General features: G+C 45.8%; 1 protein-coding gene across 1 annotated transcript in view; it reads right to left on the bottom strand.

Moving 5' to 3' along the window:
* The window catches only part of Fndc7 (fibronectin type III domain containing 7), a 44,310-nt gene extending 26,000 nt beyond the window's left edge, over positions 1 to 18,310 (bottom strand). Inside the window, exons 1-6 of the mRNA XM_041658051.1 lie at positions 18,248 to 18,310; positions 17,741 to 17,759; positions 9,767 to 10,021; positions 7,576 to 7,836; positions 5,967 to 6,224; positions 1,098 to 1,352 (exon numbers count right to left, since the gene is read on the bottom strand). Coding sequence (XP_041513985.1) covers positions 1,098 to 1,352; positions 5,967 to 6,224; positions 7,576 to 7,836; positions 9,767 to 10,021; positions 17,741 to 17,759; positions 18,248 to 18,310 — 1,111 coding nt within the window. The remainder of the gene's footprint in view (positions 1 to 1,097; positions 1,353 to 5,966; positions 6,225 to 7,575; positions 7,837 to 9,766; positions 10,022 to 17,740; positions 17,760 to 18,247) is intronic.
* Positions 18,311 to 19,510: the final 1,200 nt, after the last annotated feature.

Below are 19,510 nucleotides of genomic sequence, written 5' to 3'. Positions count from 1 at the left end.
TGTACAGAGATGAAGACTGTACAAGTAGCTCTTAAAGGAGGCCCAAAGAACCCCACTGATGAATATCTTGTCCAGCTAGAGATTTCCCGGTCTTTCCCACCTATATTCCATCCATTCTTGCACTCCTGGTCAAGGCCACTCCTGTGCTCCTTGAGACCTTGTTGACTGCCTCTTCTTCTTTTTTTTTTTTTTTTGTTTTTGTTTTTGGAATTCAGTTCTTTTGACTGCCTCTTCTAAAGTTCCCAAAGCACCAATTATTCAGATCCCTCACCCTGGTAGAATTTATCACAATCCGCCTTTAGAACACTTTACAATTATAATACTCTATAAATAATTCATTTCAAGGCACCCACTCAACTGTTCTCTAAAGCTCTAGTATCTTTCTATGCTACTAGCACTGGGATTAGCATGGACGACAGCAAAATAGATAGAGCACATTCCCTGCCCCCCACCCCGACAGATCCAAGCCAAGGGGAGGAAGATGGCAGTAATGGTCACCAAGCTAACAGATGCTAACAGTGACATAATAATGATGCTAATAAAAATAGTGGCATTCTGCTTTATCACATATAAAGACCTGTCCCCGACCAGTGTTGTTATTGTCTGTCCCATTGTGCTGTGGGGGAAGGATGCTGAGGGAATTTAGGCACAAGTCGTTATCCTACTGTCTAAGTGAGGGAGATGAAGCTTGGACTTCATCTTAGGTGTCCTACTATAGAGCCCTCCACACCACGAAGCATCTGTCATGTCCAGGGAAGGACTGTGATCCTGAAATGGAGGAAACTGTGGCCCCTCAGGGCCTCAAACAGGCCTGAGGTCTGAGTGAGAACTTTGTGGAAGGCTCAGGTTTTCAGGGGAGGGTTGAACGAATGCCTTTCCCCTCCATTCCCATTTCTCAGCCTTGCATTCTGGTTACACTGGGTCTCCAAAGCCAGTTCATTGCTACTCTGGAAAGCACGAGAGACGAGGGCTTTAACGGCTATTCTTGGCCCTCAAACAGCTCCCGGATGGTGAAGTGGTACACACAAGAGGTGTTCATCCTGTTGCTGAGTTTACCGAACGCAGAATCCCCGTTACCAGCATCAACCGCAACTTACCTGTGGTGTAGTTGAACACGTCACCCAGGGGGCTCTGCCCCGCAGTGTTGTAGGCAAATACGCTGATGAAGTACGTGAAGCCGCATTCGGACAGGAAGTGGCACCGAGTGAGGGAGGTATTGCAGTGTACTTCCAGGCCGTCGTCACTCTTCACGAAAGCCACGTAGTATTCACCCAGCTCTACATTAGACCAAGCCACAGACAAGTGACCAGGGGGTGCTTCTTGGATTGTCACTCTTCCAGGTGCACAAGCCACTAGGAAACAATCGGAAAGAAGCAGTCATGTGACCATTGCAGGAGACTTTTCTTTGCATCTTGGCAGTTATCTGAGATGTCAAGACAACCCAGATCAGCAGCTCTGAGTTCTGTAACAGATTGAGTTTGATGCAAAACACGCAGAACCATGTACCAGAAACATTGGGAGATATTTTTGTAGAAACAAAGACTATGCTAAACACCAATGATCTCTCTTAACTCTTTCATTATTATGAATGTTATTTGAAATGCTAGGCCATTGGAAGTGTTTATTTGAACACTTCTGTACTTCTTCTGTACCTCAGGCTTCAGTAAGACTTACTAGATATCCCAAGGATGACCTTGAACTTCTGATCCTCCTGCCTGCATCTCCTAGGTGTCTGGATTACAGATGTGAACCACCACACCAGCTTTTTATGTGCTTCTGGGGGTCAAATCCAGGGCTGTGTGTATGTTAGACAGACACTTTACCAACTAACCTATATCCCCAGCATAGGCCATGGGAGTTTGGGAGTCAACTTAAGATGTGTGGATTTTGTCAGGTGTGTGTGGGAGGGGTATGTGTGCTTTTAATCCCAGTATTTGGGAGGCAGAGGCAGGAAGATCTCTGTGTGTTTGAGGCCAGCCTGTTCTACAGTGTAAGTTCCAGGACAGCTAGGACTATAGAGAGATATCTTGTCTAAGGAAGAAAGTGTGGATTTTCATTTTTAGAATATTTATGGAGAGATTTTGACTTTATTCAGTGATGAAGACTTTTTGATGGGAGCCAAACAGTAAATATCTGTAAGTTATCTTTTTTGAGGTAAAAATAGACCCATTATGTCTTCTGCTAACACCTTCTATTATTTTCACAATAATTACCATTTTACAAGTGAGTAAAATGAAGCCCACAGAGGATAAGTGAGTTGCCCCAGGTAATACAGCTAGAAAGGTAAGGCGTGGTTTGTATAAGCACAGCCCCTATATGCTCATACATTTGAATGCTTAGTCATCAGGAGTGGCACATTTGAGAAGGCTTAGGGGGTGTGGTCTTGTTGGAAGAAGTGTGTCATTGCGGGTGGGATTTGAGGTTTCAAAAGCCCACGCCAGGCCTGGCGGTGGTGGCGCACGCCTTTAATCCCAGCACTTGGGAGGCAGAGGCAGGTGAATCTCTGTGAGTTCGAGACCAGCCTGGTCTATAAGAGCTAATTCCAGGACAGGCTCCAAAACCACAGAGAAACCCTGTCTTGAAAAACCAAAAAAAAAAAAAAAAAAAAAAAAAAAAAAAAAGTCCACACCAGGCCGAGTTCTCTCTCTTGATGTAGCTCTCAGGTACTGCTATAGTACCATGTGTGCCACCAAGTTCCCTGCCATGACGATAGCGAGCTAAGCCTCTGAAACTGTCAGCCAGCCTCCAGTGAAATGTTCTTCTTTGTGAGAGTTGCCATGGTGACGGCGTCTGTGACTAAGACACAGGGGTAACGGGGTCTTTCTGGGGTTTCGTACAAAGCCACGATAGAATGGAGAGTTCTGACCGAAGCCTTCTATGCAGTGGCAGGACACCCCAGAGCCCATTCTGTCTCCAGAGAACATCCCGTGCAGATAGTTAAAATGCTAGATGCTCAGACAAGTTCCAACGCAAACGCTAAGCACAACTTGGTACAAACCAAGGAGATGTGCTCAGATGCACTCAATTTTTATTTCACATGATGCTACACTCTTTCTTCCAGAAACGGATCTCCTTGACTAATGTTGCTTGGGTTTTTCTGTCAAGGCAATAGTTCTTTTATCTAAGACCAGCAAGGACTGAAGTCTTGTGAAGGAATGATTTCAAGTGAAGGCCATCCATCCAATCCACAAGCTCTTAAAAGTTTTGTCATCTCTAAATAAGTCCTATAGACCTAATTAGCTAGAGTTCACATTTTGGGGCCCTAGGAAACTAAAATCCTTTCTAAACATCCTTTCTTCTGTTGATAACTCAAGGTTTTCTCATGATCAGTACTGATTATGTCATATCCACACTACAGTGGTAACTCCTGGACCAGTAAGGGCAGGACCTGAAAGTTGGAAGGACTCTTTCGGCAGCACTTAACACCACCAACATGTTGAAAATCAATTGGAGAGCTTTTAAAGAGTATTCTATTGAGACTCTATTCCCAGAAATCCCAATTTAACTGGTCCTGGTGGGACCTGGGTATTTAGATTTTATGAGCATCCCCGAGATGTTTTTGTTATGCACCTGAATTTAAAAACGCAGGATGGTTCTTCCCTGTATTACACTTCTCACTCAGAATGCCTGTGTCATTGAAGTGTTCATCTCTCCCTTCACCCTCGGCCGCTGTCTTCAGGGTCACTTTTTCCGTACCTGCTTAATGAACTTGTAATTGTCAAAAGAAGTCTAATCACCTAACTTGTGTTGGTGCCCTTAGTTTAACGTAACTCTAAGAAGTTGTGGATCTGAGGGTTTGACTGTGTTTCTCCCCTTGAGGAAGAGAGGACATCAGTTTGGGGGAGCTCCAGTCCTCTGTACAGGGTCCTTTTCTCCTTACAGAGACATAGTTCTGATCGTTGAATAGAGTGGACATTGTTACATTGTCTTCAGCCCAGAGGATGGAGGTCAGGCAAGCGTGAGCACAGATCTCGGCTGCACCGGAGGAAAACAGCCTTCAGTGTCTCTGAGCTTCAGCTTCATATCTAAAAGAAAGAGCCAGGCCAGACCTGGGGGTGCATGCCTGTGATTGCAGCACTTGGGAGATGGAAGCTGGAGGGTCAGAAGTGCAAGGCCAGACTCAGCTGCGGAAGGGACTCTGAAGCCAGCCTGAGCTTTGCTAGACCCTGATTCCAACAAATAGGCAAAACATAGCAAAAAGAGGAGACGACTCACAAAATTATCCTGAGACTTAAGGAGTGGAATCATGGTGCCTGAGATTTAGTAGATCCCACTAAATGTTAGCTCCACCTCCCAGACCTCCATGTTTGTGTCTTTGCATTTCCACCAAGAATAAAACTCGGGAAATGCTGAAACACATTTAGAGCTAGAAATTTCCCATCTTTAGTTTTAAGAAGAGCTACTACCAAGTCTTAATTGTGAAACATGTCAAGAAGAGACAGGGACTGGGGAGATGGTTCTCTCTTCAGCCATGAGGACCCAAGTTGGAATCCCTAGAATCGCACAACATCTGAGCATGGCTGCACATGTGTGTGAGCCCAGCATCTGTAGATGGAGACAGGAAGATCTTCCAGACTCGCTGAAGTTCAGTGAGAGACGGCTGAGTCCTTGCCAAGGCCAGAAGGCAAGACTGATGGGGAGGATACTGGACGTCTTGCTCTGGCCTCCGTGAGCACACATGTGGCCGCCAGCATCCTCACGTGTACATCCGTGCACACACATACCACACATGCACTGACACACATGAAGGACCAGTTAGTTTCTGTAAATAAAAACTGGATCTTAGAATTTTCAAAACTTTTAAAAATTAAAACGGCAAGCAGTTACAACGATGACCACCTTGGCCCCAGCTGTCGTAGGAGGCTCTCTTGAGCCCTGGAATTCCAGATCAGCCTGGATAGCAAGGCCAGACCTTGTCTCAAACAGTAAAATAAAATAGCATCTAAAGAAATCAGAGAAAGATGAAAAAGAAAAAGAATGAGGGGCTGGAGAGATGACTCAGCAGTTAAGAGCACTGGCTGCTCTTCCAGAGGACCCGGGTTCAATTCTCAACACCCACATGGCAGCTCACAACTGTCTGTAACTCCAGTTACGGAGGCTCCAACACCCTCACACAAACATACATGTAGGGAAGACACCAATGCACATAAAATAAATACATTTTTTAAAAAGGAAAAAGAGCCGGGCGGTGGTGGTGCACACCTTTAATCCTAGCACTCGGGAGGCAGAGGCAGGCAGATCTCTGTGAGTTCGAGGCCAGCCTGGTCTACAAGAGCTAGTTCCAGGACAGGCTCCAAAGCTACAGAGAAATCCTGTCTTAAAAAACAAAAGCAAAACAAAAAAAGGAAAAAGAACAAAAGACAGGAATAGAGGCCAAGCCCATGAGTAGTCAGAGATGTACTGTTTAGCAATCTATGATACATGCTTTCATATAGTCACCGAAATCCCCAGCTCAATCTCAATACTTTCATTTAGACCAGGGTTAGCTTTCCTTTTTCTTTTTTAAAAAGGTTATTATTATTATTATTATTATTATTATTATTATTATTATATTGTGTGTGTAATGTGCTGGGGGAGGATACCTCAGCATGAATGTGGAAGGCAGACCCAACTTTGTGGAGCTGGCCTCTTTATACCTCTGTGTGGGTTCCTGGATTGAACTCAGGTTTGTGCAGAAAGCATTTTTACTCACTGAGCCATCCTAACAGCCTCTCTTTTCTTTTCTTTCAGACAAGGTCTTGCTAGGCAGCCCCGGCTGGTTTAGTACTCAGTACGTAGCCCAGACTGACCTCAAACTCGCGGCAGTCCTCCTGCTTCAGCCTCCCAAATGTTGGGATTACAAATATGACTAGACTTGGTTTGTCACTGCCTCCAGAAGATCTTAGAAGTTTGCTGGGGATTTCTGTTCCCCGCATGCAGCCACTCTGATCGCCAGCCCTGCAGAGCTTTCGATCTTTCTCACGTACCAGTTTTCAGGGTCCCGGCAGAGGAGGACCAGCTGGAGCCAGCATCATTGCTGGCTGAGACAGAAATCAGGTACTCGGTTCCGCACTGCAGGGAACTGAGGCTGCAAGAACTGAGAGCCGTGCTGCAGCTCCGCTGGGAAGACTCGCTGGACGCCAACACAGTGTAGTTGAACGCTCCTTCTGTTGGTGTCCAGGAAACAGATGCCTTCAAGGCCCCGCTGTCAAAGAGGACTTGAACGTTGGCAGGGGCGCGAGGACCTGTGTTTTTGAGAAACAAGAACCCGTGTAAGATTTAGCTTAGTAATATTGAGGTCTTCAGGAGATACGAGACCCTAGTAGCTAGAGAACATTAAGTTGTTCAAAGCATAAAATTGGGACTTAGTGTATCTGGGAATTGGCAACGTAATGGCCATTACTGTGCAAAATCATTCTGAGCTATGCAACCTTGGTCATATTACTTAATCTTTTTTTTTCGTTTGTAAAAATTGATATAAGAGCACTATTTAACCTATAACTGACATTTAAAAGCATACTTTGAATGCATGAATATACTACCTAACAAGTGGTGAAGAATAACATTGGAGAAGCCTAGGATGATGGTATAATTCCAGCCCTTGGGATGCAGAAGGAGGAACATTGGAAGCTCATGCCTGCCTGTGCTACATAGCGAGACTCTGTGTCAAAAAGACCAAGCAACCAACCGAACAAGAACAAAATGAGTTTATATATGTGAGTTTGTTATCACATGGCAGGTCAAATGCACACACACACACACACACACACACACACTCCCTTATTCTCCAGTCTGGCATTTATTTTACACACACACACACACACACACACACACACTCCCTTATTCTCCAGTCTGGCATTTATTTTGCACACACACACACACACACACACACACACTCCCTTATTCTCCAGTCTGGCATTTATTTTGCACACACACACACACACACACACACACACACACACACGCGCGCGCGCTCCCTTGCTCCCTGATTCTCCAGTCTCGCTCTAGCAGTTGAATTTGGACTTCCGGCGCTTAGGAGCACCCCCCCCCCCCCGGTGTTCCCAGGATGGGAGGGTGCTGACGTGTTGGGGAACTATGTCTGAAACACACTCTCATGTCAAGTATGGGCACAGCAGAACTCTTTCTGTGACTGTGCCCGGAACAGCGCGGTATTCAGGTTGGCGCACACTCACTAAATGTCTGGAATGAATGAATTCCTGTTCCTTCTTGTTTAGACTGTTGGTTTGAATGCAGGAGGGAAAGAAGCAGGGAATATTTTAGTTGACCCAACAAGACCAGGAATGCACAAGGAAGGATTGGTCAACCTAACAAGAGCCCGCCCCTTCTGCGATTTGGAATTTGCATGCGCCAGCGGACTTGACTAGCAGAGGGGGAAGTGCGGCGCTCCCCGTCGCTGGGCAAGCGTTTGAACCGCTGCCAAGGAATAGTCAAGGCACTATAAATAACTTCATAATAAATTTAAACAGCTGTAGCCAGCTGCTCCGTACTCATCACTTTGCAGTGATCTCCACGACTGCGATACGCAGCCCCCTCGTTAATCAAAACCGAGATTGTTCAGAGCTGAGGCGTCCTTACTGGTTCTCTGGTTGCAGGTGGAGTCGTCTCCAGGGACTCCATTGGCATTCCAGGCGTAGGCCTTTATAGTATAGAGAGTCCCAGCATCCAAGCTGCTGAAGGTCAAGGAGGTGTTTGTAGTATTCTCCTTCCAAATTCTCCCCAAGCCATTGGCTCGCATGACAGACACAGAGAAGCCGATTGCCATATAGACGGCATCCCACCTCACAAGGATGGAGTCTGGACTTGGAGAACCAACTTCCAGAACGGGGGCCGCCAAGACTGTTAGTAAAAACAAAATGAAACCATGAATGCGTTTTATAGAATTCTGTAGAGGATAATTCAGATTATCGAGGAATAAATAAATGCAGGCGGATTCTCTCTATTATTCATATTATAACGGCAGAGTTCATTTAATAATTGCTCAATGGATCTGAGAATGCAGCCCAGTGGCAGAGGGCTTGTCTGTGGTCCACTCCACAGTGCGACTTTTAGGAAAGCTATTTAAGTCTATACTAGTAAGAAATGATTTGGCAGGAAATGTGGACTCTCAAGTCAGGAGTGGTGGTGCACATTTATAATTCCAGCAGTCAGGAAGCTGAGACAGGAGAATTGCTTTGAGTTTAAGGCTAGGTTAGGCAACCCTGTCTCAAAAAAATCTGAGGTACAAAGACACTAGAAAACACCAGGCAATACTTACAACTTGCAGTTGATCAGAGGTTAGATAGAGTATCCATATAAATTAATACAGAAAATAATTATTTTTTGTGGGTGTTTTACTCCTTTGGCTTTTTGAGGGGCCCACAACAGCTCCCAAATCACACACGGAGGCTTATTCTTTTTTTTAAAAGACATTATATATATTTATTTATTTTTAAATATTTATTTATTTATTTATTTATTATGTATACAATATTCTGTCTGTGTGTATGCCTGTAGGCCAGAAGAGGGCATCAGATCTCATTACAGATGGTTGTGAGCCACCATGTGGTTGCTGGGAATTGAACTCAGGACCTTTGGAAGAGCAGGCAATGCTCTTAACCTCTGAGCCATCTCTCCAGCCCCCGGAGGCTTATTCTTTTTTTTTTTTTTTTTTTTTTTTTTTTTTTGGTTTTTCGAGACAGGGTTTCTCTGTGGTTTTGGAGCCTGTCCTGGAACTAGCTCTTGTAGACCAGGCTGGTCTCGAACTCACAGAGATCCGCCTGCCTCTGCCTCCTGAGTGCTGGGATTAAAGGCGTGCGCCACCACCTCCCGGCCCGGAGGCTTATTCTTAATTATAAATGCCTGACCTTTCTTGGTTTGTTGCTACCCAGCTTTTCTTAACTTGAATTATCTCAACTGCTTTTTGCCTCTGAATGTGGTTTTTTTGTTGTTGTTTTTTTTTTTTGTTTGTTTTTTACGTCTTACTTTCCTTCTTACTCCACAGATGGCTGGATGATTGGCCCCTGACATCACACTCTCTTTGTTCTCTTCCTCAGTTCCCCTTCTGTTCATACTCTCTGAATACCAGCCCCGCCTATCCTTGCTCCTGCCTCGCTATTGGGCGTTCAGCTCTTTATTAGACCATCAGGTGTTTTAGACAGGCAAAGAACCACAGCTTCACAGAGTTAAACAAATGCAGCATAAACAGAAGCCATACACCTGAAAATAACAGTCCTCAGCAGTTTATACTGCTTTAGTATGCAAATTACTTTTATTTTTTAATGCTGAGTGAACTCTGAGCCCGTGCACATCAGGCCAGCACTCTAGCATGGAACTACACACCAGGCCCTGCACAGAGCTGTTCACAAATATGCCCAGGTGTAACTTTGGGAAGTAAACTGAATGCTGACGGCAAATCCCCAAACTTTTATTTAATGCATCTGCCACATGCTCAGTGTGCCACAAAATCTGTTCTGTTCCCTACTTGGCGTGGGTAAAAACAGAAATCGCTTTTTCAGGGATTTAAGAGCATTCTACTTTTAAAGTTGCCCAGAAATGGGCTTTAAATCCCGAAGCAAAGTACTAGACATCTAAATGTCACCTTCTCCACAGATTGCTGAGTTGCAATAACAAAAACAAATGAACAAACAAAAGATGGTGGCTTTGGCCTCTGGGCCGTGCATTGTGGAACTCACGTGTGCACACAACACACAACACATTTGCGGTGCTGTTAAAACTGATCTGGGTCACAAGCAAACACTCCAGACAGCATGAGCATCTGGTTAGCTACCTGTCTTCGCCTGCTTTGGAGATGACGCCTGGCTTTGTCCAGAGGCACTGATGGATCTGATGGTGATTCGGTACAAGGTCGCAGCCTTCAAGCCTGTCACAGTGCCTGGGGAACTGGCCACCGTGGTCTCAATGACTGTGTCCCCATCTTCAGCTGTGAGCAGGTAACTTGTGGCCCCTGGCACAGCAGTCCACTCTACAGTGATGCTATTGCTGAGTTTTGAATATGCCTGATCAATAGTTGGTATTTCAGGCGCTGAAAGAAGTTATGAAGTTGTGCGTTAGCCAGGATATCCTACAAGGATGACACTCTTCGCCTCTTCCTCCCTCACCTACATTATTCTGATGTCTTCCCATGAACGTAAGCTTTGCTTCATTTTCCAGAAAAAAAAGGAATCTGGGTGTGGTAGTGCACACCCGTGGTCTAGCTACATAAGAGGTGGAGGCAGGAGGACGAAATGAAGGCCAGTCTGGATAACTTAACAAGACTCTGTCTCAAAATTTAAAATAATGATGATTATGATTATAATAGGTATTAGGATGTAGTTCAGTGGTGGAACACTTGCCTACCATACATTAAGCCCCTGGACCTAATGTCCAATATCACAAAGTAGAAAGAAAAGAACAGAGGGGCTGATGCCAGGGCCCAGAAGGCTTGCCAACAAACCTGACTAGCAAGTTTGATCCCTGGGATCCATGTGTTAGAGCTGAGAACTGACATTTAAAGTCTGCTAACCTCTACATGGGCATTGTAACACACAGGTGCCCACACCACACAGAGCATGCATGCATACTACATACATGCATATCACACACACAGAGAACATGCATACACCACACACATACACAGAGGCATGCATACACCACACACACACACACATACCACACAGACATGCACACCACACACACACTCATACTACATACACACACACAGAGGCATGCACACACACCACACACAGGCACAACACACACAGATACACCACATACACACACGCAGGCACACATGCACAAATAAGTAAATGTAATTTTTAAAATACAAAAAAAAAAGAGTAGAAAGTGACAAAGAAGGGGGGGGGGAGTCTAGGGGGAACAACTGTTTGCAAAAGCCAGCCAGAGCACAACCGTCACTGGCCAGCTGCCTGGGGGCCACTTGTACTTTCTATGCTTTTAAGTAAGTTGAGTGTGAGTGGAAAGAGGTTGTGGGAAAGAGCTTTGAGAAGGGGCAGAAGATAATGGAGGGGCTTTATTCCAGAGGGTTCCACTCTGGTTTGGTATTCTGTGAGTTTCCAAGGCTGCTTTGTCATGGCTGTCCTTCCCTGCCCCCACACAGGCAGCACTGCTGCCAGCTGGGCCCTCCATGGCCACCTCTCTGCCTGTGGTCGCTTTCTAATGAGTCTGCACATTTCCCAGTGGGCTCTAACCTAACAGAGGAAGGAGGAGAACCGAGTGCTTTGTTACTCTCGGGGCAGAACAATTTTCAGGTTCTTCTATATATTCTTCCTTTGCCTTTCAAAATATAGGCCTCAGTGTTAAGTCTTGATACCGAAGCCTTCGGGGGCTGTCTGCAGTTCACCATGGGAATGGGAATGTTTATGTCATGAGCATGCATGCAGGAGAGCCCTCTGCGTCCAATACAGGATGGAACATGCAGTGTGAGACTCAGATGTACCGCTTCAGAACACCCGCAGACACACACACACACACACACACACACACACACACACACACACACAATGTCCTGTGTCTTGTAAGAGATCCAAGCAGAAGAGCTCAACAAATGTATGTTGTGTTTTAATTCTGAAACTGGCTCTCCGCCTGTCAATGTTAATGTATTCTATTTGTTGAACACAGTCACCCTATGCCAAACTCACAGCTGAAGGGCAAGCCAGCCATGGCGGTGCATGTTTGTGACCCAGCACTTGGGAGGTTGAGGCAGGAGGATCTCAAGACTGAGGCCCAACTGGGCTACATAGACCCTATCTCAAACAAATAACGAAAGAAACAAACCACCACAACAAACCAAAGCCAGGTACAGCATGCAAGCCTGCAATTCCATCATGGGAGGGGGTGGTGGTGGTGGTGGTGGGGTCCTCCTCAACTAAATAAAGGGCTGGAGGAGGTCAGTCTATTTACAACCCTATCTCAAAAACAGCCACCCAAGAAATCCAGAACTTGTCAATCGGCCAACCAACCTCCCCAAACCAACCACATAAAGAGATTAGGTGAAAACCTACAAGGCAAGAAGACAGAATAAAAGCCCAGTGGTTTGCCAGCATCAACTCTTCTTGGCTTCCCTTCAGCCGAACCCCTAGGTACACAATACAGACAACCTTCTCTTTCTGTCTCTGTAGTCAAGAGAGCTCATGTTGGCAGTCTCTCAGAAATACCCAGGCTGCAAAAATGAACAAAGTCTCCAGTGTTCTTTGGCCAGACACTTCTGGAACACCATCCAGGAGTATCTCTGTCACAGAAAGAAAATTATGCTGCTCATATATGCTGGGGAAGGGTGGGGGCCTGGTGGCCTTTTGCCAGTGAAGCTGATTCTGCAGGAAGAGTGGATGCCCCTTCTGGCCCCTCAGAACAAAAAGACCCAGTAGGGCCCTCCTCTCCCAACCCCTATCTCTCATCTGCACGCCCTCCCACCCCACCTCCAGGAGTCATTTCCCTGCGGTCTGTGCCTCCTTTCTTCTCATTTTCTGGTGTCTCTCAACGCCTTCTGTTTCCTCTGCCCTCCAGTTTATCTTAGTGCCTGTGACAGACAGGCCTGCTGGTTGGAACAGACAAACTCCCTGGGAGAGTGACCAGCTGCAGACATAGACGGCCCGAGGCTGCACTCTGGAGAAGAGCTCCAAGGCCAGCATGCACAGACAAGTGTCCCACAGGCGGCCATACTGCCTGAGGCCTCCACATTGTCCCCCAGCGAGCCGAGCAATGAAGGAGTCCCCATAGGAAGCGCTATCAGCAGAGTGAGAACCAGGGTCGGAAAAACAGCAAAGAATTTGGACGCAGGAGTTCTAGGTTTAAGGCCTGGCTCTGTTTTGTACTTCTGTGTCTGAGTAACCGTGAGACATTTAAGGTCTTTTAGTGTAAGTTTCCTCCTTTGAGAAAAGAGGGCGACTCAACAGTATCTATGCTTTAGGAATTACGAATTACTTGGAAATGTGTAAAATGCCTATAATTTATGATTATTTAAAGATTAAATAAAAGTATATGTAAAGGTACTTTGAGAGTGTCATACCCCACTGTGGGTATGTGTGTGTGTGTGTCTGTCTGTCTGTCTGTCTGCCAAGGTAAGCAAGTGTGGATGAGTTTGGAAAAGCCAGATCATACTGTATAGCCATGGGAGGGTTCCAGTGAAAGTAAGATCCTGAGGTGTCTGGGGTGAACACAGGCAGGAGAGAGACAGAGACGACAGACAGACAGACAGACAGACAGACAGACAGACAGACAGACAAAGACAGAGAGACAGAGTATGCCTGATGCACAGTTGGCTCTCAGGAGATTAACTAGTGCCAGTCACAAAAGCAAATCAACTGAACCCTCTAGAGCAGCGGTTCTCCGCCTTCCTATTGCTGTGACCTTTAAACACAGTTCCTCAGGTTGTAGTGGCCTCAACCATAACATTATTTTCATTGCTACTTCATAACTGTAATTATGCTACTGTTCTGAATCATGATGCAAATGTCTGTGTTTTCTAATAGTCTTAGGCGATCCCTGTGAAAGTCATTCGACCCCCACCCCAAGGGTCACAACCTGCAGGTTGAGAGCCTCTGCTCTAGGGGATCTAGCAGAATCCCTGTGTTCACGGGGGAAAGGCATCGTGGATGCTCTGAATGGCAGCATTTGCGTCTACCAACGCCTGGTGAGCCTGATGTCAGGAGCAAGTGTGATCATCTGCTGTAGTGCACATGAGCCTGGGTGCTCAGTTCTAGTGCGGTAGAATGAGACAGGGGGTGGGGGAGGACACCAGACTTTGGGGACATTTTTCTCATGAGAGGGATGGACTGGTAGGTAGATCTTGTGCTATGACAGATTTCAGCAGACCTTCAAAGAACAGAAGAAGCAAAGCAGCTGTTGAGCCTCTGGGGATGTGGCTCAGATGGTAGAGTGCTCCCCTAGCATGGTGGGATGTGGTTCAGTTGGTAGAGTGCTCCCCTAGCAGGGTGGGGATGTGGCTCAGATGGCAGAGTGCTCCCCTAGTTGCTGGGATGTGGCTCAGGTGGTAGAGAGCTCCCCTAGCATGGTGGGGATGTGGCTCAGATGGCAGAGTGCTCCCCTAGCATGCTGGGATGTGGCTCAGATGGCAGAGTGCTCCCCTAGCATGCTGGGATGTGGCTCAGATGGTAGAGAGCTCACCTAGCATGCTGGGATGTGGCTCAGATGGTAGAGAGCTCCCCTAGCATGGTGGGGATGTGGCTCAGATGGCAGAGTGCTCCCCTAGATGCTGGGATGTGGCTCAGATGGCAGAGTGCTCACCTAGCATGCTGGGATGTGGCTCAGATGGTAGAGAGCTCACCTAGCATGCTGGGATGTGGCTCAGATGGTAGAGAGCTCACCTAGCATGCTGGGATGTGGCTCAGATGGTAGAGAGCTCACCTAGCATGCTGGGGATGTGGCTCAGATGGCAGAGTGCTCCCCTAGCATGCTGGGATGTGGCTCAGATGGTAGAGAGCTCCCCTAGCGTGGTGGGGATGTGGCTCAGATGGCAGAGTGCTCCCCTAGCTGCTGGGATGTGGCTCAGATGGCAAAGTGCTCCCCTAGCATGCTGGGATGTGGCTCAGATGGTAGAGAGCTCCCTTAGCATGCTGGGATGTGGCTCAGATGGTAGAGAGCTCGCCTAGCACGCACAGAGCTTTTGTTTCATCCCCAGCACTCATAAACACAGTGTACGCCTATAATTTAAGCACTTAGGAGGCAGAAGTAGGAGATTGCAAGTTCAAGGTCATCTTTGACTCTACGGTGCATTTTAGGCTAGTCTGAGGGACATAAGACCTTGCCATAAAATAAAGTAAATGCAGGACTTTGGGAAGATAGAGCCTGAAAAGGGACAGTTGAAGGGGACGAAGCTGATTCCAAGGAAGCAGACACATCTATTGACAGTTTCTCTTTTGAGAACAGAGAGCATCTATTTCTTGACAGTAAGAGGCCTGGAGATGGAATGAAAGCTCTCACACAGGCTAAGCAAGCTTCTGTAACTGAGCTTACCACCCCAAGCTAAATGATGATTAAATTCTATTATCATTTAATAATAACATGAGGTTTTTTTGTTTTGTTTGTGTTCCCCCTCCTCCTTCCCCCTTCTCTCTCTCTCTCTCTCTCTCTCTCTCTCTCTCTCTCTGTCTCCCTCTCTCTTTTGTTTTTTGAGACAGGGTTTCTCTGTATAACAGCCCTGACTGACCTGGAACTCACTCTGTAGAGTGTCTGTCTGTCTGTCTGCCAAGGTAAGCAAGTGTGGATGAGTTTGGAAAAGCCAGATCATACAGTATAGCCATGGGAGGGTTCCAGTGAAAGTCAGGTCCTGAGGTGTCTGGGTGAACACAAGGCTGCTCTCCAACTCACAGAGATCCTCCAGCCTTGGCCTCCTTGAGTGCTGGGACGAAAGTTGAGTTCACCACAGCCGGCTGTTTGTTTACAAGACAGGATTTCTCTATGTAGCCCCCTAGCTGTCCCTGTCCTGGAACTCACTCTGTAGACCAGGCTGGCCTCCACTCAGAGATCCACCTGCCTGTGCCTCCCGAGTGCTGAGATTAAAGGTGTGAGTTACACCGCCAGGCCCAGCTTTAATAATGTTGTATTTATCAGTATTAAAAGCTGGGGAAGAATGAGAGAAATAATGAGTCCTATGCTCCCCACTCTCTCAATCCAAGAGAGAGAGAGAGAGAGAGAGCGAGCTGAGAAGTAGGCACTTCTCATGTTGATGAAAGGGAAGTCTTAATTCCCTAGGTGTGCATACAGCCACACTGATGCATCCAAAATGAAACCTTTGATTCTCAGCATCTGTGATTTTGACCAACTCAGAGAATCTAAATTAGCTCAAAGTCCTCAGAGCCCAGGCACAGATCAACAGCAATGCCAAAGCCCAAATAGAATCAAATACACACACCCAAGATGAAGCCTTCTACGCAGTATAAATCAGACACAGTCCGACTATTGAAAAACCAAGAGGAACCTGTTAACAGCATCACTGGCATTGAAATCTGGTCATCCTGATTTCTCTCCAATGGGACGGGTCATGTTGGGACTAAAAGGAGTCTGTCCTAGGGTCTCAGTGGTTCCTGGGACTTTGTAAGGCACAGTGAAGTTGGCTATACAAGGGGCAGATATTTATTTTTTGATCACTTATAAACCAAGCAGAGTAGTGTGTGTATGTAGTGTCGGCTTCTCAGGTGACTGAGGCAGGATTACTAAAGCCTAGGAAATCAAAGCCAGGCTGATCAACAGAGGGATGCATCTCAAATGAAGTAAATAAAACCAATAGTAAAAAAATTTACAAAATTAGTAATATGATTATACACTCTTTCTCATAGCTTCCTGTACAATCATGAAGGTCTCTCAAGAGTAATATAATAACGATGGGCTGGAGAGATGGCTCAGCAGTGAAGAGCCCTGACTGCTTTGTCAGAGGACTCAGGTTCAATCCCCAGTACTCACACGGTGGTTCACAACCATCTGTAACTCCAGTCCCAGGGGACCCAACATCCTCTTCTGGCTTTGTCGGGCACCATGTATGCATGTAATACATGGGCACATACATGCAGACAACACACCCACCCACATAAACAAATTTAATTTTTTTAAAGAGTAACGTAACGATTAAAAATAAAGGAAATGATTTTTTAAAAGTCAACTGCATAGCTGGATGTGGTGGTCCACACCTTTAATCCCAGCACTAGGGAGGCAGAGACAGGCAGATCTCTGAATTCGAGGGCAGCCTGATCTACAGAGTGAGTTCCCAGACAGCCAAGACTACACAGAGAAATCCTGTCTGGAGAAAACAAAAGAACAAAAACCAAACAAAACGACAACTGTATGGGTATGGATTTTATGAGCTATTAAAATGCAGCCATCTATTCAATGTAAAAATTCCTAATTATTCTTCCTTTTTTTATGATGTTGGCAAATAATAAAAGTTGTTCCCATGTGTATTGAATCACTGTGCGAGCTTATCTCTAAGAGAACTGATTGTATATGTGTTTGCAGATAATTTAAAGCCTATTAAAGATAAATTCCTATCCTGTGAACTTAGATTTCTAGATGTATAAGGCATGAAAATTTTCTAGAAAAATTAAAGTGGCCTCCGGCCATTTATTCAAGAAAAAAATAGTGATTGAAATATTTTTTAAATAAGGAAACCTTTTACAGTTCTGAATCATATTACTGTGTTGATCTCAGGAAAAGGCTAGATGTGCGAAGCTTCCTCTCTGTCTCTGTCTCGCTCTGGTTTGCTTTTAGTTTTTTGCTTTTTTGAGACAGAATCTCCTGAACCATATTTTTATGTAGCCAAAGGTAACCTTGAACATCTGAATGTCCTGCCTCCACCTTCTAAGTCCTGGGATTACAAGTGTGCACCACCGCACCTGAGCCAGCATTTCTGTTTTTTCCTTCTAATGTCCCAAAAAGAAGTAGGAAAGTTATATAAGGAGATTGTCTGTGGTGCAATTTTAATTTTTGACTGGCAGTGATCCCTGCAATAGTTTGTCCACAGCCAAATGAATGGGAAATTCGGAGCTGTAGTACAGTTCTCACTAGCAATACCTTCAAAGGACTTATTTTGTAAATATAGCCCAGTTGATTTGTTTTACTAATTCTGGTCTTCCCCCAGCACCTTTTTCAGTGGTGTTAGCACCGGGTATGCATGCTCAGAAAATGTTGATACTAGCCCTCTGGGATGGTCTTTCTGCATGAGGCTAGACCAATCGACAGTGGATATTAAAATCAAATATAAAGAGAAAACTTGCATGTCAGAAATTGTTACCTGTTTTGGATGAAGTAACCTGAAAAGGAAAATTTAGAAAGTTAGAAGAATAAGGGAAAACAGCATTTGGGGAAACGAAACGAACACATTGACCGGAACACAGCAATCGCAATGTTTATGTACACAGTAAGTAACTCTCCTGTTCACCTGAGAGCTTTTCTGTTGAGCTCATTTCCCAGTGATCAGATCTACCATAAGGCACAGCTGAAAATGACACAGAGGCTGGATACCGTGTTATTATTTCCTTTTCCCCTTGAATCTGCCCAAGTCAGAAACTGCTGACGGATTTTTTTTTTTTCAGGAGTCTTTGTTCTTTGAACACAATGGTAGTCTTGTCTCCTTCCTTTAGTACAACACATTAGTTCTCAAACACAAAAATGTACCGTCTTCGTATGATTTAAAGGTATATCTGGTTATATCTTCCTACTCCTCAGCCCTTCATAAAGAGAGACAGATGGTATCTTCTCCCGCAAACTTAACTGTAGGTAGCCAAGGAGGCAGACTCACCATTTGCAGACAGAGGAGAGCGAATCCCATCAAAGAGGAACACTTCTCAAGTCTCCCAGCCATCCTGTTAGACACAGCGCTCACATAGCATAAACTGTGATCTGGCTCCTCTTTGGCTCCCAGAAGCACAGCACTGAAGGTCGCAGGGCTGTGGGGCTGGCAACACTGGGAACAGACTCTGGAAGTCTCTCTGTGTGTAGGGCTCACCTGTAATGAGAGACACTGGGACTGGCAGGAACAGGTACTGACTGCAAAGACCGAAAAAAAGAGCCTGAGGAAGCAATGCCAGGAGGGCCAAAGAAGCTCCTGTAACCTTAGTTTCAAGGAACTATGTACAATGCTCTCCTTTTAATAAATTTTACTCTGGTTATAGTGGTTCAAGCCTTTACTCCCAGCACTCAGCAGGCAGAGGCGTGTGGATCTCTGTGAGTTCAAGGCCAGCCTAGTCTACATCGTGAGTTCGAGAACAGCCAGAAGCCTGTCTCCAAAAAACAAGAATAAATGTACAGAGCTGTAGAGAAACTGCTGATACGGTGACTGATTTTAAGCTCAGGATTCCTGTCTCATTTTTCTGCTTTAGTTGATGTTAGTGTGTTAGATTGTGGATATATTAGTCATCTTTTTGCCATTATGGCCAAAAGACCTGACATAAACAGTTTAAGAGCGAGAAGGATGGTTCTGGCTCACGGTCTCAGAGAGATCAGTTTAGCTCCATCTGCTAGGGAAGGACATTCCGAAGTCCTCAATGACATGGTTTGAGGCCAGCCTGAACGACGTGAGACACTGTCTTAAAACAAACACACAAACACAAACAAACAAGACTTTGGTCTGCAGAGATGGGTTAGCAGCTGTTGGGGACTGTGGACCACCAAACCCTGAATTTCTTGTAAACATCTTGTTTCCTCTGCTCCGAGCAGCCTGCAGCTGCTCTGAGCACGAGACCCCGATGACAGGCTGGTGGGTCTGCAGCTGAAAGATCCCGAGAGCTGGAGCGTGGCCAGAGCCCTATAGAAACTGTCCCTGAGCACAATAAAGTGGGCATTCTTGTCTCAAGGATGTCCCCATGGTCCCGTCTGTCTGTCTGTCTGTCTGTCTGTCTCTGTCTGTGTTTGTGTGTTTTTAAATCTTCTGCCTAGTTCCCATAGCACAGAACATGTAGATTGCGGAATGGAACCGGTGTAGTTTTACAAGCAGTTAAGAGCACTGGCTGCTCTTGCAAAGGACCTAGGTTCAGTTCCCAGCACCCACATGGCAGCTGACAAA

This window comes from Microtus oregoni, unplaced genomic scaffold, assembly GCF_018167655.1.
Source record: "Microtus oregoni isolate MIOR12 unplaced genomic scaffold, Mior012 000000F_ref0000247, whole genome shotgun sequence".
Taxonomy (NCBI): Eukaryota; Metazoa; Chordata; class Mammalia; order Rodentia; family Cricetidae; genus Microtus; species Microtus oregoni.
Note: the sequence above shows the minus strand (reverse complement) of the source record. Positions and strands in the feature narration are given on the sequence as shown.